This window comes from Numenius arquata, chromosome 11, assembly GCF_964106895.1.
Source record: "Numenius arquata chromosome 11, bNumArq3.hap1.1, whole genome shotgun sequence".
NCBI lineage: Eukaryota > Metazoa > Chordata > Aves > Charadriiformes > Scolopacidae > Numenius > Numenius arquata.
Window position 1 is genome coordinate 22466155 of NC_133586.1, and position 24431 is coordinate 22490585.

General features: G+C 41.3%; 1 protein-coding gene across 1 annotated transcript in view; it reads right to left on the minus strand.

The window, feature by feature from the left end:
* NEO1 (neogenin 1) overlaps window positions 1-24431 on the minus strand; it is a 218777-nt gene that overhangs the window by 147805 nt on the left and 46541 nt on the right. Inside the window, exon 2 of the mRNA XM_074155477.1 lies at window positions 6685-7002. Coding sequence (XP_074011578.1) covers window positions 6685-7002 — 318 coding nt within the window. The remainder of the gene's footprint in view (window positions 1-6684; window positions 7003-24431) is intronic.

Consider the following 24431-nt stretch of genomic DNA (forward strand, 5'->3'; position numbering starts at 1 on the left):
CAACCTGGCTTCTTTTATGGCATATAGCAAACAAAACATTTCAACCCAAATTAATGTTTCAGCAAAATTCTTAATTATTCACCATCATTTATACATAAACATTTGTGATGTTAAATAGCTAAATACTGTAACATACTAGAACTCAAGTTCTCCCAGCTCCAGCCCACCCTCCTCGACCACATGCCTCACAGAGACCTCGCTTTAATTGCAAGAACACAGCCATCCAGGGCCTCCACACAAACCGCTCAGGGAATAATCCTGTCCGAGCTATTCATTCCTTGGTCACAACTTTGCCCACCACACAGCATCCAAACACTGTAATGGATACAAAAATCTCTTCTTTCTACATGGTCTTTTCTCAGCGTACTCATTCACAACATCTTGGTACATTATAAGAAGTATTTATTGAGGAGAAATCCTTTATTAGCCCATTGAGAATAAGGCAGAGCATGGGGATCTTCTGGAGAGGGTATAATGAGCCTGCAGCAGGAGCAGGATGTGACACCAGCACCTCCTGGCTCGTAACTCATCCAATGCCTCCAAGCCATGGTACATTAAATACCACGGCAGTTGCTCATCCAGGCCTCTTCTCGTTTCCGTGGCAGTTATACAACAGCTCTTCTATTCTAGATAAATTCAAAATGCAAATAAACCTTAAAAAAATAAAAGCAATCTAGTCAGCTAACATTGGACTAATTTCTCAAGTGACATTCATTCGCTGCATTTGTACTGACATGAAGCAAACTGCATTGGTCAAACAGCTCGAGAGCTGGACACCCTCGTTACTGAGAGGTTCTGCACAATGTCCTGCAGCAGGTTAGAGAATACCACTGACAGCCTTCCTCCTCTCGTCCCAAGTCTCCTCCTCCCTAAGGAATCACCTTCACTTTTTGCACCCCTGACCAAGGGGTTATGTATCTCTTGAGTTGTATGAGACCCCAAGGGGCCAATGTCATGGAGCATTTCTGTCACTACACAACTCTATCCCATTCCCTGGCCACCGAGTTTGATTCTGCAGATGGATGGGGACAGGTCAGGAGAAGGGATGAAGGTGACTGTGTGCAGCAGCCCACGTGGATACAACTATCCCATACACAAAGGGACAGGTAACTGCAGCACCACAACGCGCTCTGACATTTGGCTTTCATTTCACAGACCAAAAAAAAAAAAAAAAAAAGGATACTGCAAAGGTTTTAAATGAAGTCTCCTAGCTTTTGAAAAGAAAAAGAGTAAAGACGTGAAACAGTGGATTTTATTAATCGCAGAATTGTCTGGGTTGGAAGGGACCTTTAAGATCATCTAGTCCAACCATCAACCTAACTCTGATAAAAATCATCACTAAACCATGTCTCTAAGCACTATGTCAACCCGGCTTTTGAAAACCTCCAGGGATGGTGCCTCAACCCCTTCCCTGGGCAGCCCATTCCAAGGCTTAATAACCCTTTCAGTGTAAACATTTTTCCTAATATCCAATCTGAACCTCCCCTGGCACAACTTGAGGCCATTTCTTCTTGTCCCATCACCTGTTCCTTGGGAGAAGAGACCAACCCGCCCTGGCTACACCCTCCTTTCAGGGAGTTGCAGAGAGCGAGGTGGTTTCCCCTCAGCCTCCTTTTCTCCAGGCTGAACACCCCCAGCTCCCTCAGCCTCTCCTCACAAGACTTGTTCTCCAGACCCCTCACCAGCTCCGCTGCCCTTCTCTGGACACGCTCCAGCCCCTCAATGTCTTTTTTGTGGTGAGGGGCCCAAAACTGGACACAGCCCTCGAGGTGGGTCCTCACCAGTGCCCAGTACAGGGGGACCATCACCCCCTGAGTCCTACTCTCCACCCTGTTCCTGATAAATGAAACTGCAAAAATCCTTCCACTGTACAACAGCGGTAGGACCCGAAGCCAGAGGTGTCAGGAGAGCCCATGCTGTGTGATGAGCTGAATGAGCCAGGAGGAGGAGGAGGATTTATTTGGGTCAGAAGAGCAGAGAAGCACAGAGAACACAGTGCCAAGGAGCAGAGTGCTAGAGCACACCTGGAATTCAACCCCAAGTCTCTCTTCCAAGCATGTACACGACATGTCTGAACCCACCCAATGACTTCTGGCTGTAAATGGAAAAATGGAAAGTCTATCAAGGTTTCAGTGTTTGTGTTTTCAACACAAAACAATTGCTGGATTCACCCCAATGGTTTTCAGAATTACTGTTCATTAAGAATCCATGCTCATTCTGGGCAGTGCTGCACCTGCAATGTTTTCACATGGTTCTGAAAGAAACATTACATTTTTACTAAATACAAACCTGCCTTTTCTGCTTATTGAACCCTTCTAGATTTTGCTATTACATGGCAGGAATATTTCTGAACAGAAGTGATTTGCCTGTACTTTTCCAAAAAGTAATTACAAAATGAAGGTTTGAAAAATAAAATTTCTATGAATACATACATATGAAAAAATAATATAATTTCATTGAGGTGTGAGGAAAAAAAAATTCATAAGTTATCACAAAGTGCTTTTTGAATTAGTGAAACTCAGACATACCTGAAGTTATTACCAAGGCAGTGATACAGCCTCCTCATCATAACCAAGCAAATTACATAAAAAGCTCAAAAGCAAAGCACTATTGAATGCAAAAATAAATGGAAGAGAAAGAAAAAAAAAGAAGATGGATTCACTTGGGGAAAAAAGATGACAAGTGGTGAAATAAATAATGTAGTGAGCAGTCTTTAAATGGATGCATAGGACTGATAAATCCTTATGATGAAACTCAGTGCCACTGCCATGCTGCAGACCTTTTACATCTTCATGGATCTCCTCTCTCAATAAAAGCTTTACAAAAGCTTTAACGAAGTAGTTGAAAGCGGTGACTGGAAAAAAGATCATCTTGGGAATATTTTTAAGCTAGTACTAGTATCATTATACTTTTTACTAAAATACATATAAATTTACATACAAAGATGAATTACAGACAGCTCCCCAAAGTTTTGTAACCCTTTTCTTTAATGGGTACTTTGTAGGAGCTATTCCTGCCCTTCACCCTGCTCAAGATCTAACTGGCACTTAAGTATCAAAGACAGATTTACATTTCAAAAGCCAATTAAAAAAAACATACTGTAGTAAAGCACAGATTAAAAACTGTTGTGGTTTTACATAAATTAGGCAGTTCCTTTGACTCTCCCTAATTCAAATCCATCATAATAATGGCAAGAAATTATAAATTTTACAGACTTTATGACCACCACACCATCTCCCTCCACCTCCCTTGTGTTTGTGCACGCATATTCAGGTTTCAAAGAAAGTAAGCAAAACCACTTTTTAAAATAAATGAGTTATTTCCCCAAATCCAGTTTGAAGCATGATAACACGGGTAAGTGTGCACAGCGAGAGGAAGCAAAGAAGGAAAGAAACACTAGAAACTACAATCTCAACCTTCATTTGCTAGAAGGAACCTAAATGGGGAAGCACACACATTTAACAGGAAAAAGAGATAAGTGTATCCTGAAACTACTGATAGTTAAAGAAAACTAACATATGTCTTGCAGTTTGCAATTTCTGAAAATCAAAGATTTACTACTAGAGGTCTGGTAGAACAATAAACAACTTGCTATCAAGGTGCAGTAACAGACAATTTCAAGTTACAGACTAATCATGCCAATTTAAAGTATTCTTCATAACATAATACTTTACCATAACTTCTGACTTGTTTTTTAAAATCACATGAGAAACTGAAGAGGGAGAAGATTTCCATAGGAGTCTCCGTTGCCACAGAAACTTTGATTCTCATGCCAAAACAGCCCTGCAGAATAAGGGCTTCTCATCTATTATCGCGTATGGAAAAGGTTCTTTAAAAGCACATTGTCAAACACGCTACAAACTTGCCCATCCAGCCCATCATCAATTTTCCCCTGCCATGACACCTTCGTAGCACTGTGTCAAAACCGTAAATTGGAGCAAGAAGCCAAGAAAGTAGGTCTCTAACAAAAAGCATTCAGTCACTGTCTGCAGGGTCTGGTCTGGGCCCAGGTACTGAGAGTGTGTGTTTTGGGCTGATTTTTTCATCCAACGGTTGACTAAGCCGCTCTGTCACCTTGCAGCACCTTGTGTCATCAATATCTGTCATCCCACAGCACCAAGAGAGCTGCAGTTGCTGATGTTCAAAAAATTTTAGATCCGTCAAACTGTAATATATAAAAAGCCTTTTAAATAATTTGAGAAATTTATCAGAATTTATCAGCCCGTTAGACCTCAACAGAAGACTCAATGCAGGTAGATTGCTCAGTCAGCTGTCAGGGAAAACGCTGCAGTTCTACGGCTAAAAACTCAGACCCTGTATCCATTCATATATATGATTAACATGGTGTGTTTTACTGGATTTCCTTTGCCCTGGCCTACACTGCTCACCAGAATTTGTCATTTTCAGGCAATGAAGTTATTTAATGAGCAAGAAGCAGTTAAAAAAACATGCAAGCTGTGCTTCATAAGATTCCCTTTTAAAGAAATCAGGTGCATCACAGTACAACATTCACACCCACTGTATGAATTCAACATACCACTGCTCAATTAAGACGGGAATTAGCTGCCTCCCGCTGTTATCTGGAAGCCGAGGAGAGACCTTGCTATGCTAACTATCCCCACGCTTACCACAGCCTGAAAGCTCTCAATTAAAAGGAAGGGAGGGAAGTACTAAAAAATCACTGATAAAACTGAGGCATTCAAATGAGGTCAGGGAAAGCAATACAGTTAAACCCAAATTTAAATATTTCAACTCTTATTCCAAAGCCTTCAGCAACCAAAGCCACTCATCCTCCCAACTGAAGGATTAAACTCCGTGTAGTCTTGCACTGCTCCTGGCGCTTAACTGAGTTAATAAACAGCTTTCACACACCTCCCTTGGCAAGTCTTTTGGAGCAGCAGAACAGCTTATACACACCGCAGCCAGAGGATGCTCACGTGCCGGTTTCTAACCTAACAGCAGGGCACAAGGCAATGAAGAACATGCATCAAGACCATTTCCTTTGGTTCTGAACAAAAAAACCCACAATTTTTATTGCACAGAATTGATCAATAATCAACATGAGATAAAGGGGCAACTGTCTGTGTTGTAAACAATCCTATCCACCTGGGTTAGACTACATTTGTTCCATTTTCTAGCAAAGATTTTTTGAAAACAAAACTCACCAGGGTTGTGTTGGGCTTGTTTTGGTTTGTTTTGTTTTTTTTTTTTTTTTTTTAATTTAACATTTCATCATTTTAAAAACCTATCCATTAAAATAGTACCTTCTGCAGTGATACAGGAAAAATGAACTGGAAATTTTGAAGACATTTTGGATTACCTTCATTTTTAACCCCATTAACCTTACTTAATGATCGTATAGACCAGAATGATAACAGAAGCAAGAGACTGGATGACCTCATGTGGAAAACAGCAGAACTAATCACGACAGCAGCAATGTAAGAAGGTGGTAATTGCCTGACATAAGCGTGTGAGAACTGCTTTTATTGTCCTCATTGCCAAGAAATTCGGAAATGTATTTCTCACTCAGAGACTCTGAAAGTCACTCCTTTAAGGTATAAAACCCCATATTTTATTTTTTTTATTTCTGACATTTGATGTTTCACAACAATGCTACAAGCTAACTTAATCGAAACAACATCGGAATATAAATGACAGTAAGCGGCAGCTCTGGGAGATGCTGTAGCAGTAGTCGGGAAGAATTCATTACCCCAAGACATTTATTAAGCAAAGAAAAAAAAAACTGTTTGAAAAAGGCTGGCAAACATCATTAGAGAAACAAAAGAAAATTGCTTCACAGGCTTCTTTCCTAGTTACATTGCCGAAGTTCACCTTTTTTTGTTGGGTTTTGAAGTCTCACTCTTACAAAGTAATAATAAGTGTCTTCCAGCTACACTGTTCACAAAGCACTTACAGCCTGGCACCCCCGATCCCTGAGATGGAAGCCAATGACATTCTGAAAACAGATCACTTGCCCTTGTCATGTTTTTTATTTTTACCTCAATCTTCACCTACTTCCTGCTTTCTACCCCCTAAATAAAAATTATCAAATCATGTCTAAAGGTTACTCAAAACACCCAAAGTGAGGTTATGACTTGGGCTTCTTGATGTCTCTCAAGAAAGTTTTAAGCCTTTTGTTGCTTTGTTACTTTTCAAACTTCCTCGTTCACACCTCAAGAATACTCAGGAAACAGAAATACAAACCCCCAGCGCTCCTGCTTTCTCCACCACTCTTCCAGTTCTTTAGGGATCGTACACATTTAGGAGCTTCCCAAATGTTTCGTGACAGAGGGCAGATAAATCTCAAGATATAACCAAGTGGAGAAAGTTATTTTTAAGGGTATTTATGCACAAGGGAAGTAGAACCCTGCTCTTTTCCCCCCTCCCCCTCCTTCTAAGCTATGAAAAATCTTCATTGTGATAATATGTACGTGACACTTTTTCTTTTAATCCATTCATTTCGGTTTTCCTCATCTTCAGCATTTCCTGAGAAATACCCACACATTAAGCCGCTTAGATAAACAGAATATAGGACACCCTTTAGCTAGTAAAATGAGAGATACAGCCCCAGTTTCACCAGTAACTGATGAAACTCTCTTCTCCTCTCTTGGAAAGCTCCTTGCCCTTTTTGCAAGGGCAGAGTACCTACATTCTCACGCTATTAGTTAACAAAAAGAGACTCACCTGCTACTGTGAGCTTCGCTGTTCTGCTGACAATGGTCCCCAGGCTTTCCACAGTGGCCACACACTGATAATATCCTTCATCGGGTTTATTATGCTTGGAATGCACCACGCTGTTTATTAATAAAGATCCATCCGGTAGCAACTGGCGCCGGTCATCGGACACCAAGTTTAGAAAAGTCCCGTCTTTTTTCCATTCAATTTTTGGAGAAGTTTCACAATAAGCTGAACAGTTCATGATCACAGAAGCGCCGCGAACTGACAGGACGTCCATTGGCTCCACCAGAAAGTAAAAAGGAGTGAAGGTTCTCACAAGGGATCCTGGAAAACACAAATCACATCACACAATGTTTCGGGTTAGCCTTCTACAGTTTTTAAACATAAAATGCCTCTTCATTTCACAATACTGTAATGTGCACAAGAACTATGGCTACATGCAATGTCGTCTCCCTGCACATATTAGAAATAGCTTGGTCTATATGACAGCGTTTTCTGCTTTGACTATTTACACTAATGGACTCTTAAATTCAAAGAGGTTTTCACCCCTGTAACATATTCATCTGCTCATACGGGAATCAATATGGTTAATAGTCCTGAGCAACCCCTTGTAGACAGACGTCTGCATCATCAAAACTTATGTAAACTAATATATGTGCTCGAGTACACTTATAACTAACGATATATGCTCTTAGGACTGTTTTCTTGGCTGTTCGTGCTATGGCTGCCATACCACAGCAGTGCAGTAACTTGTTTTGTATAACAAATATTAAGAAACAAAAATAATTCAGTCCTCAAGAGAAAAAGCGTCCAATTCTGAGCTTAACATATCATGCAAGTGCCATAAGTTTTTTTTTTTTACTTCCATTCTAGTTCAGGATAAACATGATTACTTTTCCATTTTAAGTATTCCCAGAAGACTTCTATAATTAACCTCTACTCTCCATTAAGAAGAGGATTTTAATTACTTTATTTCTGGTGTATTTGGTCAAGCAGAAAGATTGTGTCTCAATATCACTTTGACTTAACTTAACCATCCATAGAGAACAGAAGGAAGAAAATCTTTCAGGAAGAAGTTTTCCAAAATCAGCATAACGTTGGGTTGAGAGAAGAGGTCTTTGTTTTTAAAGCCAACCTTCGAAATAACATCAAGGCTCCCCCACCTACGCTCTGACAAGCTCCGCTGCTCCTCCACTTGGGGACTTGGAGTGGGATGTGTGTACAAAACACCATGGCAATAGAAATTGAAATACTACTCGCTGCCTACCAGCAAACCCAAAGCACAAGCGCACAGACTAAAAGGTTAATAGTGCTTTTGAAGCGAGTCACTTCAACCCAGGGCTGCAACAACTCCTCCTATCTTCATACAAAGCAAGCTGCGAGAGGAAACATTTAAAAATGCCAGCTGAAAATGAACAGCACAGCCAAACTTACCAGGTCTTTTTGCAAGGCCTAGAAAATAACTATTTTCCATAGATGCTAAATGCCAGCTCTGATGTATAAAGCATGTTTTACAAGCACTGTGTCTACTAACGCACTCTCAGCATGAAGCACCAGACTCTTGACTCCTCTTGCCTAAAAATTGTGACAATAACTTTTTGAAGTCACAGGCTGGTTAGAGACCAGAAAGGAGATTGTCCCAGTTCAAGCGGTTTCTGTCCCTAAGCTGTATGTGAGCACGTGCTCCGGAGCAAACATGGCAAAACCAGGTGGTCTTTAAAGCCTGTCTATAGTCCTTAATGGGGAGGGGAAAGTCTGGAACTTGGGGGTGCAGGCGCTGTCTCCCAGTTACACAGAGTCTTTAAGAGGAATGTTCAGACCACACAACGAAGCAGTGGGGACAGAGCTGCTCTGCACAGGCAGATTCTACAGGAATTTAATTTGACATGGATGTGGTGAACCTACCCATGAACCAGCTTACTCCACCTGGAGTAACATCCACCTGGGAGCAACACCTGACAGCAAGAATGTGGTTTTCCTTTTAGGCACTTCTAAGAACATGAGGGCAATCCATGGCACTTGTGAAAGGTGTTATTAACAAAGGGTTAAAATGCATTCACAAATACTAAATGAAGCTTCTACGGCACACACTAAACCCTTCAGAAAAGGTCATAAAAACACTCATCTCAAAACTATTTAATCTTTCCCAGTAAGGTCAATAATGAAATGCTGAAGTATGATAAGACCACCTTGAAAAGGAATATGCATTTAATAACCAGATTTGTTACATTAAGTCTCAGAATAATGATGAAGCCTGTGTTTTTAGAAAAAGTACAAATATGAAGGAGACCTTTACTTGTGAAGCCTGTGCTATAAGCATTTTAGCTTCTTCAATCACTTGTTGGGTTTGTGTTTTGTTATTTTGTATTTTTTTAAAATCAGATTTACCTTCAAAAACAGCCTTAATTAACAAATTGATATGCTTCCTTCTATCATTGAATTCCACAGAGAGTCTGTCGTCTCCAAAGAGCCCCTTCAGCATCCCCCCAGAGAGGGACCCCAGCCTTCCTGCACAAAGCTTATTGTCTTACAGAAACTTGAAGATAAGGCAGGAGGAGCGAGTGGTGTGAAAGAAACAACAGATAAGTTATGCTTTTGTAGGTTATAGCACTCCAGTGTCCTTCCACCTTCAAAAATTCAAAGATGAAATCAGAAAAAAGGTACAGAAAACCGAAGTTTCCCTAGTGACAGTAACAGCCTCTGACAAGACTGGAGACCATTATGTTGGTATCCAAACCCTTGAGATTGTCTTTCCTGAGGATAAAAAGAAAAGGGACAAAACCCCACATTAAAAAAAAAAAAAACACCCAGAACAAATTACAATTACAAAATTTCTAGGTGCTGCTTACATTACTGCAGTGTGTATAATCACACCTCTGTGTGGGTGTACTTTATTCCCTGCGTGCGAAGTACTGAGTTTCAGCTCTAGTATACCAGACAAGAAACAAGAGTCATGAGCAGCATGAAGATATTTTCATCTGTTTATCAGCTCTTCCATTACTCCAGAAAGCTAAATATTTTTTTTAATATTAAAGATTCAGCTTTATTGTCCCTGGGTTTTCCAAGAGAAAGCATTCTACTCAAGCAATCAAGCTTTCTTCCTTCCCAGCTCACAAGCTTCTGTAAGTCTTTCCAATATAAATGCAGACCCCTACCAGAATAAAGAAAAACACTCGAGTTTAGTTTTTCTCTGCCTTTTCAAATAAAATCTAGGAAACGCTTGAAAAGGGGAGGTCGGCTTCTTGTTTGCCTTGTCTGGCTTTGGTGTAGGTTGGAGCAGACCAAGTTCATTGATGGGATAAGATTGTTCTTATCCTGGAAGCAACAAGGTGCCCAAGGAAATACCATCATGGAGTATAGAGCAGAGATGTCAAGAGAGAGCCTGCCAAGAAGAAACAGCAACACAGAAGGGATTAGGGACTTTCAAAAGGAAGGGGAAGCAGATTCTCAGCCACGTTTCAGAGGTAACATGAAAAAAAAGCTCTTGCCAAGAGCCCTGGGAAAACACTGCACAGCCTACTTCAACTCGAGACACTGCCACACTCCTGCATGGAAAGCAGTGGATAAAAAGAATAATGAAAGGGTTGGTAAATAACTATGTCCCATCTTAAAGTTAAGTTAGTTGAGAGCGTTCTAGCCCACAGTCTCAGAAAGTTTTATGCAATTTCGAGTTGGGGGCACTCTGGAGATGTGCTGGTGCTGCGTCCACGCTCCAGTCAACTGGGTTCATACCTCATTTAAACCTTGATTCAGCATGAAAAAACTTTCTACACATATACAAGACTTTAATAAACCTCTATTTCTATCAACAAGCCTTTTCTCCCACTCCATCAACCTATTGATTATTTGGTTAAATGACAGCACATTAATAAAGACTGAATTGGTGTATTTTATGGAGGGTGTCCTCCTCCTTTCCACAGACTGCTCTCTGGGGGAGGGGGTGCACATACATAGATGTGTACAAATACCAGTGGCTTGATTTGTGTTAATATTAGCCCAAGAAACTTAAATAAAAGCAAGACAAGTCTATCTTCCTGCTCAGAAACAGGAATGGTTAAATCTTGCTCATTCCCAAGAGATTATGATTTTCTTTTTTCCCCCAGATCTGCTCTTGATGACCAGTGTCAGGGACCCAGCAGCTCCTCCAGGCACTCAGCTCCAGTGCTTCACCCTCCAGGATTAGTGCTAGAACTGCTATGATTTACACAAGTTCCTTTTCGCCAGGGTGGGCATGGAGGACTGGCTGTTCATCTTTCCCAACAGCCTTCTGCATATTTGAGGACTTAAATCCTTCTCCAGTCTTTTACTTCGGCTTAGCATTTCTAGTTCAGCACTGGACAGTAGGGCTCTGATAACTCTGAATCCTCTCCAACCAGCCCACATTCCCCCTGAAGTGCCATGCCCAAAACACAATGGAGAGCCCCAGCAGAGACAAGATCAGTGTCAGGTGTGGGTACAGTGTCATTTCACCCATTTTGGAGGCTCTACAACTCCCTTCTTCATCCCTCTCAACACAGAAGCATCAGGTTTTAGCACAGAAGCGTACCACTGACTACATCGATCTGCAATCCCTTCACCACCATAATCCCCAAATCCTTTTCTCGGAAACTGCCGGGAGGCTGGTTCTTTTCCACTTAACATTTGACTAGCTGATTACTCCTGCCTAACTGGATTAACTTTCACTTGGCTCCTCCAAGTTCTTCCTCCTTCCAAAAAAATTGTACCAATTTTGAACTCTAGCCTTGTTGTTCCTCTTGCAGCTTCCAGTCGTGTGAAAATTTAACAAATTAGCATATTCTATTATCTGGGCTGTGAGTGAAAGACATCTAATAGAAGATTACTCAGAATACACAAGTGTAAAATCCCACACAAAGGATCCTTCAATATCATCATCTTTATTTCTTCTCTCAACATTTATCCATCCCTTTTCGTAGCGACCCTATGTCAGTTAAGACCTCATTTCCCTACTTCCTTACAGTAGTGTAACAGGGTGGTAGCATGGAGAAAAGAATAAGGGAAGCTGTTTGGGTTTTTTCCTATGAAACTTTTTAAAATAAAGAAATTAGAATGCTCTGAAAATGTTTCCTTGATAATTCTATACCAAATAACTCTCCTGCCCACATTACTTTTGGAAGAAGTTAGAAAAAAACAGGTTTGTTCACTCGCTCCTCAATTTTTGCAGGAACTGAAGCCAAGCTGCCCACTTTTATACATCCCCAGCTCCCTCTCTCCTCCCATTTAACATATTTTGGGTATTGCTAGTCCTCCTTGTACCTCATCTCTCCTCCAACTCTCACTATTAACCAACAGTTCTGAAATTGTTTCAGCTGAGATAAAACTCATCACACACAACTGATTTGAAAATGGTCAATGATGAAGTGCTTTTCACCTGTCCGTTGCTAAGCCCCACTAGTCTCTTAACCCCTCGGTATCACACAAAGGACCGTACACACGCAACCCTTCTCACCGAAAAAGGACCAACGAAAGCACATCTGAGTGATGACAGCGAGTTCACAAAGTTAAGATGAATCTGCCTGAACTTCTCCTTACAGCACGCTTCCCTAAAGACCATGAAAAGGCTTTTAACGTCAAAAGAAGGAAGTTTTAACACAAGGCTCTCCAGCTACAGGAAATCTGAAAGCAGCCACATGAGACAGCAAGAGCTCATCACTCGCCCTTTCCAAATGCTGCATTTTCAAAGGGCGAGGTACCTCAGTGGAAAAAAGAAATCCGAGGCTTCCTTTAGCCTTCATTTTACTACTACCATGCCTATAGAAGGACTTCTGTTATTTTTTGTACGTTCTGCTAGCTGCATCACATTTTGAGCACTGGTACAGCTTTAACAAGGCTTCAGGTGAGGAAATGCCTAGAATAGTAAATGCAAAGCAGCTGCTCAAGTGGGAAGAAGCTCCCCTTCGCTATTCAGTTAATTTCTGAAAGACTTGAGCATTCTGATATCGAACTTAAATCATTTAAATGTGTGCTTTAACAACTGCCTGACACAACCTCTTCAGAAATTATGGCATTCAGGAAAATAACTTCAGACAAAACCACTCTGATCTCCATTCTACTTAGTGCCTATATTTACCCCAAACTGGCACACACCAGTACGTGGCTGAAGATTTCCCTACTGCTACTGCTGGAGATTCAACCACTGTTGCCACCAAAACCATTTGGTGGGGATGTGCTCCTGATGATGACCACCATTCAAAGCAGAGGACTGTTAGAATGTTCCATTTTACAAGGCCCACATGCAATAACCATCCAGAAAGAAAATATGAAGCACAGGGATAATTTCAGAGCCACTTTTTCCAAACAGAAGGCAACCAAACGCATCTTTCATCCAAAGTACCTGGCTTTGGACAGTAGTAGACAAGGATTCAGTCATTGGAAGGAGTCATACAGGGCTTTGATAAAGAAGGATTACTTTTACATGTTGAGGAAAGATAAGTCAATTGAGGGGCACGGTACTTGTCCTTTTAAGTTAGACTCCAAAGCAATTTAAGAGTACATATATAACAACCTTGAAAATTGACATTTAAAAAAGAAGCATTTGACAAACTCCTAATCAGACTGGCAGGAACCATTATAAAGCCCCTTTTTTATGTATTGCAAGTCAATGATAAAAGATCCAAGATCTCTTGCTGCAGGATTGAACTTTTAAAAGGCTTTCCACCAGAATTTAATTAATGTTCCCAATGGCCCTTGTAATCCTAAAAACAGTGTCATGCCCTTCCTAACCTAGATCATTTAAAAAACCTGTTTTCAAGAATTAGCCAAACGTATTTTAATTGAAGACGTTACATACACTATTCTTTACAAGCTGTCAGCAAGAGCTTACAGTGAACTTGTTTTGTTGCTTTGTTAATATATTCATTGCTAAGAAGCACATTATCTATATGGATAAATTGCTACATGCATTAATCTTTACCAACATGCTAATACTTACATTTTACTGAATTTTTTTTCTCTTGACAACACCGGAAACATTCTGCACTGCTCCATAAGCAATATTTATATAAGATATATAATAATATACCACAGCAGTTTAGGCAAAGATAGACTTTCTGCTTAATATTACGTTTTTCCTTCATGGCAGAACATAAACCACCTGGGGAAATGAAAGTGTTTCTGATGGCAATATACACTTTGCCTATCAAAGATGCGTAAGGATTATTTTTTTTAAGCCCATCCAAAGCCCAACCACACACAAGATGGTTGGCAAGTTCATTCCTACTGACCAACCAAGGCCAAATTCTCTAAACTGCATTCTCTAAACACCATTTCATTTCTTTGCAAAGTCTCTGCAATCCATAAGTCAGAGACAAAAATGATATTGCACTTAAACATCAAGAAGGAAAAGGAAGAGCATAAGAGCTCGCCATGACTGTGGATGTACAAAATAAATCCTGCTGGTACTTGAATAATTCCAGTGGTAGGCTGACAGCGGAACCAGGAGAGCAAGGTGATGTAACACTGGCAGACAAGTAATACCACATATAAATCTAAACTTTCCCAGACCTGGTAGATTCCCTTCTCTTTCAGCACAAGCACATTTCCTCTTTTTATGATTTAACACACTGTAACAAAGATATTAATCAAGAAGAGTAGCTCATCTTGGCTCCAGCGCCTTGAAGCACAGTGGGCTAGCAGTGATGCCTGAAGAACAGTAAGGTGGCTGAGATGCCCCCTGGCCCAGGAGGGAGGGGGCAATGGTCTAAGATCCATAGGGCAGAGAGATCCTTTTCTCTGCGGTACGGGGAAACAAGCCGTACAGAGCCCCTTTCCCTCTCTACTCAAAAGGGGCTGCTTCTGTGTTGCAGACGCAGGAAGAAAACTGCTTTTTCAGGCAAATTCTCCCTAAAGAGAGCAGCATAAAGCCGGGTGCTTTTATTCTTCTCTTCCCTTTAGCTGTCAATCCTGTGCGCAGGTGCCTCCCGACAATACAGGCTGAGCAGACAATACTGAGTGAATATTAACAGCCTGGGACACCACCAGGAAACCGGTACCCTCATTCTCTTCAATAAAATGGTAAGTTCAGAGAAATTGTTCTTTGTGGTCCACTGTGAAGAGCAGCCACCTGAATACCACCAGCCCTACCTGCAGGCTGGCACCAACACACAGGTGGCAGCTTCCAGTGACAAGGGACTATGCCTTTTTGCTCCTGTGTTTTCCAGAAGGCACCCATCTAGAAATACAAAGTTGTGGAAAAAGCTAAGTATTTCCGCATATTACTCTCTAATGGTTTAACATTACTGAGTTGAGAAGGTTTTTCGACACCATGTACTAACAAGAACACAAAAGTCAAGATATTCATCGTCACAGGAATTACTATAACATAGAAAGAAATAATATATGTTTCCAGACTTTGCCTTTGGTAACTTAGGAGTATCCTTGCCTTTCAGATAGCACAGTCAATAAAGAGCAAATTCAAGCAAAGCAAACTACACTGTCCAACAAAGCTTTTATAGCTTTGTCTATACTTCCAGTTACCTTTTACTTGTTAATAACAAATTATTGTTGGCTTAATGTTAACTGACCTTCCCAACAGATTGCAACCATGAAATTATGTTTTTTAAAAAATTAGCCCATTAAAAAAAAAAGAGTATGCAGAAATAGAATTAAGAAGAAAGTATCCAAAGAGCACACAGCAAGCCTGCAGTAAAACACTGAAAAATAAGCATCCATGCATTTACTCTAACCACTCTGTAACCGATACCATCTCCTCATATATTATTAAATAATGGGAAGGAAAACAAGATAATGATCAACAGCAAAATCCAAACACAGATTGTAATCTCAAATATCAAATGACTTAGGAGATGCATTTACGTCTGGTGTTTAGTTGCACGGCCTCTCTAACACCTATAGGGAGTTGGAAATTTTTACCTGAATTTTGAATGCATTGAAGCAACTTTATTATTTACAGTGTTGCTCCTTAAGTTCCTAAGTTCTGTGAGGCTGGCTCCCTTAAACAGCCAGCGGAGAACCGCTGCCACACTGCCTCACAGCCCTTCTCTCCCTTTACTAAGGGGCTGCAGCTCCGTTAAGCTTGCAAAACTGAAGGAGAAAAGATGGCACAAACTCTCTTGCAGGAGGTTCCCCTAAAGCACGATTCACTAAATGTCACTTCACATTTCTCACGGTCCTCTTTGTAACCTAAAAGAAATCCCCCCCAAGGAGATGTTCCACTCTTGTCCTGTCCAGAGCCCCACTGTCAGACAGTTATCTTCTCATGAGGGTTTCTTCATCGGCCCGAAACAGACACTCAAGCCCAGAGAACTGCCTACCAGCTGTGCTTCAAAACCAAGTTCTGTTGGACTCTTTATTCCTCCTGGGGTGGAATGGAAAAGAATCCTTTATAACCACAAGACCAAAAACTTGGAGTTCTTTCAGGTTTCTTGCATTTTCCAGAACTCACAGAATTAAGTCCCACAAACCTCTCACCTTCTGCACGGAACATCTTTTCAAGGAGATTTTGCTTTTATATCAAAGGAAAAGCAAGTCAGACCATCTAACACCATATATTCAAGTTAAGCCAATGAAGGAACTACTCTGAATATCCTCCTAACCGCAAAATTTCTTGTCATAACCACTTCAGAAGGAGAGCTTAAAGGATTTTGTCCACCTTTTCCTTTTTTTGTGGAATTACCAAAGCCATTTCTCTCATTCCCGAAAACTCCCTTTCCATTCAGCCGGCCAATCTCTGTAACTGACACAGCCCTTCAAGCCCACACAGAATTTTAAAATGGTACCGTGTTTTACTCAATACAAAGGACAAAACATTCTTGCACATGATACCCCCTTTCTTTCCCTATAATGACAGAAATAAGCTGGAACCTTTTTGACTTCAACTGCAGGCACAGAAGTTACCTTAATCAGAATCTCCTGGGATTAGCTGTTCGATATATGATCTAACAGCAGAGCTACGATGCTTTCAGGGTGATGACTGCCATCAGGGGAGCAAGCACTACCGAAACCCACCTGCACTCTACCCCCTAACAAAGCCTTCATCCAATGTCAAACTCCTTTTTTCTCATCTGTCAAAACAAGCCAAAGTAATTACATTTCAGATGAAATTAACAGTATGCCAGGAGATTTCTTTTTTTTTTTTTTTTTTCCCACTCCAGCCCATTTTTGAATGCTTTATATGGCTCTTATTCCCCTGCAATTTTCTTCCTCATACTTCAAGCAAAAAGATGAAATTAGTTTCTTTGCCTGTAACTTCACAGCCCAGGCTGAGGCCCCATTACTGCAGCACCCAATTTCCAGCTGTCAGCTCTGGTAGCTTTTATAGTAATCTGACTTCAGAAAGATGGTGCTTACAGTTCTCATATTCTTCCTGATCAAGTACGAAAAAGAAAAGAATGAAAAGAAATTTATACTTATTTTTAATATTAGCAGTGCTTCCTTCAGAAAGCAGCTCAGTTAGAGGACCAGAGACCAATTACTTTAGTATTTTTTTTTTTTTAATTCTTACCGTGACCTTTTTCATTACTTTATCAAACTGGTCTGAGGAAAGACACATCTAGCATTTCTACAAAAGATTACTAGAGGGCACTGTAAAGACACCTACAAAGGGAAGAAAATTTATTTCTGTTCATCATCGTGAACAATAGTACTTTGACTTTTCCACAGCAATAGCTACCATGTGTTAGCTACCGACAATACTGCATTTGTTACAGCAGATGAAGAGGAATTTCCATTTTTTTCCTGGAGTAATGGATTTCTTTTCCTAAAGGGCCAGTCTTCTAGGCAGCCAGGCACATCATTTACCTCCTCAGGTATGCGCAACAGTAAAAACAAAGAGTGGCTTTCAAAGGTTAAAAAACAGATAACCCAATTGTAAGACTCAAAATACACTTTGCACAGAGTACCGACAAGATGTTAAACATCCAGCAAAAGATTCCTCCATCTTCCCCTCCTTACACCCTGTTTGGGCTCCAGTCAAACCATCCAACGCTCACCCGGGGCTCCAGGTGCTCAGACTGGAGTAACTGGTTTGCCCAAGCCCCCACTGGGGCTAGACGGGCGGTTTAGCTCCTTGTAGAGATTCCCTTTTGGTTTGCAAACCAAGCCCAGTTAATCCAGGAATAGATTCCTCACCTCAATCTTTTTTTTTTTTTTTTTTTTTTGCCAGACTGATAGATCAAAAATGGTTTAGAATATAAATACAGAAAAAAATCCCCACACATCACAAGAGGATCATTTGCTGAAACCTATTACTTAAATATTTTCCAAGTAGTAAACACACTGCGGTATCCAAGATCTCTACATGAAGGGTGAAGTAATATCACTATTTCTCAGACGCCAATGAGGTGATGGGGCACCAAACAGAACACAGTCGATGTAGCAAATTCATTTAAAGATGCACTTCAAGTGAGACAAGAGTCGCACTTCAGTGAGGCTCTCCCTGCTGGGGGTCTCCTCCAGCCCACCCCTTCAATTCCCCGCTCCGGGGGGATCACAGAGATCATCACAAAGGCTGCTCGCAGGAGAAGTGCCAAGGGGGAACGTTGTTATGAAGGCGAGAGGGGGGGAGGAGGGGGCTCCAATCACAGGCAACGGTCAAAATGGCATACGGGAAGATGTACAAGGAGGAAAAGAAGAAACCTGGCTTCTATAGGATGCTTACAGTGAAAAAAGGGTTGAACATTAAAAAAAAAAGATGGAAGCAAGAACCAAACTGAAAGTTGCTGAACATCATTTCCAGTGTCTTTCTAAAGAGAGACCTCTGTTACGCTTCATAAAAGAGGAAAAAATTCTTAACAAATACCTTTAATGTTAGATCAAGCAAAGACTAAAAGGACCTGGAAACAGAAGAACAGGCACATCGGATCAGAGCAAAAAGAATCCTTTTAACTCAGTGTCTTGTCAGAGCAGAGTCGAGAGTGGGTGCTGGGGAGCACCGGGGAGCAGAGCAAACACAGCAAAACTCCCCCATTCGCCCTCGGAGCATCTCACCACTGAGGGACTGCGGCAGCCACAAGTGGGGTTTGCTCCTCAGCTTTTGGAGAAGCAGCACCAGCAACCTCCACTGGCACCTCTGAACAGCCTCAGGGGGAAAGGGCAAAAGAATACGGGTTTCAGCATTCAATTTGAGGGTTCCTAATTTAGGGGGCTAATGCCGAAAGATTAAGACAAGCGGTTAATTCTGTACACTCACCGTAGCTAATTGTACAGCCTGTGCCACTCCTCTGGTTTCCTGCACTGGGAAGGCAACCACTGTCCAATCACACCACTGACCCACGATACATATAATAATATAATAACCATAGCAATTTATAAATGATGATTTTAGCTATCTTTAAAGTATACTACTGAAAAAAAAGGGAACGGTAGAAAGGTAAGGAAAAGATGCACATAAAGACTATTATAAATATACCGCAATGGTTTTCGGAATCACATTTTTAAAACCTATTTACACTAGTTTTTCTGTCCCATGAAATTCAGCATTTGTGGCAGAGTTCATTACATGGGTAAATTAAGTTGCAATAAAACTGATCCTTCACAAATTTAAGTCATAAGGCTACTCTCAAAAAAGCAAGCTTACAAACTAGAGTTTGAAATAATGACGTTCTAGCAGAAGGGTCTATAGGCAGATGACAGGATGTCATCGGTGCCATGGAAAGGGACAGAGATGCAGCATGTGCCCTCAAGTGACAGGGGAAGCCACAGCCCATTCCAGCTTCGGCACTGCCGAGATAAATAAGGCATGAGGGAACTGGAAGGAATAACAGATAACCAGTAGTACCACCAATTTGTTTAGATTTTGAGTGTAAAGGTTTGCTAAATTTGTTGCTTGAGAGGCCCAAAACAAAGTCTAAAGATAAAAACCTGCCTGCTGGCGTTGCAGTCAGTGAAATACAAGGTTCTGCCGGAGGGTCTCCCTGCTGCCCACTGCATCGGAGCACCCGCGCCAAGGGAACGCTACGCACAGCCTCTGCTGGACCCCGCACCCTCCCCGTTCCCAGCGGCTACACCCCCTCATCCATCCACCTCCGCTTTTAAATTGAGGGTTGACTGTGGGTGAAGACCCTGCTAGTGTTGTAGTAACTGAGGCAGACCAAATGCCTTGGGGTAGAATATTTGATGGTCACTTAGGAAAAGCGACTGTAATTGGAGTTAAATTCATTTCTCTAGCAAGAGAAAAAAGTAAAAATAAAAGAAATAATCACACAACACTAACTGAACTACAGAAACATAAGCAACGCACTTTATACTAGACAAACAAGATAGAAATTTGCTTGGTTCTGCCCCCTTGGAAAATGTAAGGGTAAACCTTGTGATTTAAAAAGTTGTCTTTCAATCAAATGGAGACTAGAGGCAAAAACTACCTGGCTCAGGTACCCCAGTACAGACAACCCCGTGCCCCAGCTGACCCACTCGCAGGCTGAAGCCTGGGGCTGCACCAACAAATCATGGAAGTGCTAAGTTTTTCACACGTGAGACATTGCTCAGAGACAACACTAAACGGGCAGAGAGAGAGGGGAAAGGGCAGCTTTAATACTACAACCACCATGTCTCGACTGCACTGTAAGTAGTAGCACACTCCTGAAATAAGCAGTTATGCTGCATTTGATATTACAGTACTGCTCCCTAAGAGCAGTGTACAGAAAGACAGCAGGTAAACACACTGAACAGCCACAGCACCCCTTGTACGTGTTCTGTACGGGACCGTGGGGTCCCGCGGCACCACCACGTGAACAGGAACATTCCCGTGACACAACCTTCAGCAAAGATCTTTCAGAGTCGAATGTTTAGAGCCATAATATAGTAGCAACCATCTACAAGTCTGCATAAACTGCCTTGATGAATTTTAAATGGCAAATTATTAGGTCATGTACTCCATGCCTTTTAATTATTTTTATTTACATTTACCCCATAGATACATATATACAAACTTTATCCAAACATACAACTTATATTAAAGGGGTGTGTATATATATACACACACAGACCACTATAGTCACATACACCTACAATGTCCTCTATAACTGATTATTTTTCAAGCCTCCATTATTTTTTCAAGACAAGCATTTAGAAATTATAAAAAACATCAAAACCAGCCACCAAACATACATATTAGTACCATCTATGAGTTAGCCATGCAAAACAAAATAATACATAATACGGCTTGCAAAACCAGATTGTTACTGAAACAGCTTTCAGGCAAACCTAGCAGAGCCAGAACTGGTAAAAAATGAAGAGACATTTGCAGATGCAGAAATTAAAATCCTATATCCAGATCAGTTCCAATATTAAAAGAAGAGGGTAACTAGTCACAAATGACCAACATTTTACCTGTGGCCAAGAATAAGTGAAGAAGCACCACTCAACTACACCCCAGACTGGTGCCCACCAGGACAACAGCTTCAGCGGTAACTCAAACACGTCACCAAGTTAACTCCTCCAAGTTTGGGGTTTTTTTGTTGGTTTTTTGTTTTGGTTTGGGTTTTTTTGGGTTTTTTTTTTGTTTGTTTGTTTTTTTTTTTTTTTTTTTTTTTTTTTACTATAAGCAGTGGATAAAACTCTCCATTTGTGTCATCTCAAGTAAACACCGCTTTTACAAGTTTCAAACATTTTTTTCATCCTCTCAAGTGTGAATTCTGCACATTGATCCCAGCAGCATTAAATGTCTTTTATACAATTTGGCTGGGTGAAGATCAATAGTGGTTAGAGAGCTGGATTGTGTCTGAACAGCAGACTAGGGCTCTGGCTGGCCTGGCACTCCCTTCCCAACGGGGAATATTCATCTACCACAAAATTGTTCTACGGCGAACCCAGGCTGTGGCTTTGCACCAGTGACTCCGGACTACGGTCACGCACTAAACAACCTGTCCAGGAACAGCACAGCTACTTCAGAAGCTTCATCATTATAAATTAACTTCATTTCATACCCAGAGCCAAAACATGACAAATATTTGCAAATCTTACTGATCCTTTGTCATGAAATGCACAAACATGACCTAGAATAAAAAAAAATAATCCCCAAGCCTTACTTATTGCAACTTCATTATTTCAAGTGCACTGAACATACAGGGAAGAGAGCAAATTATTGGATTTTTCATATATAAAAAAGTAATAAACAAAAATCAAACAGCCATATATCAGGATGGCAATTGCAGACTTTTAACAACATATTTGTATTCAAAACAGATCTATGAAAAAAATCTAATTGCACTAATCCTATATTATAACTTTGCAGTCATGTTATTTTCTCCAGCTGACATTTTTTCTGTAAGAGATTGCTACTAAGCTGTTAGCGAGCTCTTCGTAAGCCAAGAAAAGCCAAGAGAAAACCATCCAAATGCCTCAATTTAGCTCCCGATTCCTGATGGCTCCTGGATGGCACCAGGGGCAGCACGGCCACTCCTGCGCCGGAGCTGCACCTCCAACTCGGGTGAGAATATAAACCCTGGGGTGGGAACGGGGCACGTCCAACTGCCACCGCCTTCCCTATTTGATCTCAGTTGAAAGTACAGCCAAATGAACTGAAAGACCAGTTTTAAAAGCTTTACTCAGATTCTTGTCTCCTCTGAAAGCCTATTAACAAAACGGCTTCCTGTTTCATTTTCTAAAGACAAACAAAAGCTTTCATCTACCTTGTTTACTCGCTTCACCTCCAAAATTCCCATGAAACACTGTGGCTTTGATTGGTGCAGGTTTTGTCAGAATAAAATAAAAAGCATAACTGTAGCTTTGCAAATATATTAGCAACAATATTTGCAAGTATTAGCTTTGCAAATGTTTTATAGATGCGCAAGGGAAAAATAGATTTATCTGTTCATTTATAATACAGATTATTCCATCAAAGTGGGAAAGCAAACGTTTAAAAAGAACTTACATAAGAGTGGAAATACAAATATTGTATGTATTAACTAGATTGTCATATAGATATGGGTATTACTTGAATTACTAAGTTAGTCAGAAATGCGTAAGAAGAGCGAATTTCTAGGTCATCATTAGAAGGAATTTGCTTAGATCCCTTTTATGCTCATTTCCCCATAACTGTAAAAGTTCCCATCACGCTCTCACTAAATATGTTAAAACCCTGACCAACAATTTGACTAAAGAGCCAGGATGGATTAGTGCACAGCAGATGGGTTTAAGCTGCTCCTCAGCTTCAGCTGGGAGATGTCTCTCCAGTTATATCCATTCTGCCCACTAAAAAAAGGCCAAAAAAAGAAAAGCCAGCCCAGATCACCTGTCGTTCCAGATGCCGCAGACTACAGGCAGGATGAGACTGTTCACAAACAGTTGACAGTTCTCTTCCAAGGTTTTAATTTGGGGTGTCGCTTATCCTGCTGCCGTGCCCCACTGGGAGAAGGCTGGCTCCATCTCCCTGATAAGCTCCTCACAGGTACCAGCAGGCTGAGAGTGGGTCCCTCCCTCTCCCCCAGGACTTCAGGCCAAACAAGCCTCTCCTAAAGCTTCAACACCCAGCCAGGCTGGTGGCAGGTCAAGCAAGCTCACCCCAGTTTCATAAAGTCTTTGACACTGGACATACTGGGGAGTCCCGAATGGGATGGAGTATTCTGGATGCAGCTTCAACCCCGCTTCCCTCAAATCCACTGGCTCTGCTCCGGCTGCTCCTGTTTGCACTTGGAATTGGCAGGCACAGACCGTGTCGGATAGTCCGACAGTGACCTGCCTGGCTACCTGAAAGGGTCCAGGTCAAGATTCTTCTCTGCTTAATATGAAGCAGAACTTTTCAGCTCAAATAATATCAAAACAGGACCCAGATCTGAACTCCGCATAACACATTCAGAGGACAGCACTCATTTCACACAACTTCATTTTTAAGCTGTTAAACAAATAGACAGACCTGATGAAATATTAATTTGACTAATTATGGCAACAGAAGCCCAGAAGGAACTAACTGCTCCACGGAAACAGAGCAATACCTTTTTCCAGCACTGACAACTGCACAAGTTCCAGTCACGGAACAGATGGCTCAGAAAAACCCGTGCAGACTGTGTTGGTGTCACCCTTCGCTTGGGCTCTGCCTCCCCTGTTTTTAAGATGCAAAAGCTTTACCTGACTAGAGAGAGCCAAAGTGTGAGCTACAAAACAGAACTTTTAAGTAAAGACAGGACACAAAGTATTCATACTTCACATTTCTTCCAATTCATAGACTTTAACCAAATTTAAACCATTTACCTTCATAAGACAAAAAAGCTCTTCAACATGCTTGGACAGAGGAACCAAACTATCTTCCCAACATAGAAATTCAGCTGATAATACTTCACTCAAACATAATTTGGGTGCAGTTCTTTATGGAAGGGACCTCCGGTGATCATCTAGCCCAGGCCCCTGCTCCAAGCAGGTCTCTCTAGACCAGGTTGCTCAGGGCCAGCCAAGCTTCAAGTCTCTCCAAGGACATGCAACAGAAGTGTATCACCACCCAAAGCAGGAAAGCACGGGGAGAGATAGGCCCCCAAACTGGCTAAGATATCCCAAACTGGTTAAGTATCTTCAAATTAAAAGCGGAGAAATCAAAGGAAGCAGCAAATAAAGCAACAATAACGGCAACATTAGGAAAGATCTTTTCTGAGGAACCTAACAACAGACCCTACACAAAGTATAGTTCATCTGTTCATCTGATCCATATGTTGCCACAGTTCGGAACAAGGGGGAGGACACGATACACCAACAAGTTCTGAAAGCCACAGGTTCTAGGCATTCAGCCTGGCCAGAGGGAGGTGAGAGCTGGTTCTCAGCAGGGTACCACCCAAAACCACACCTGCACC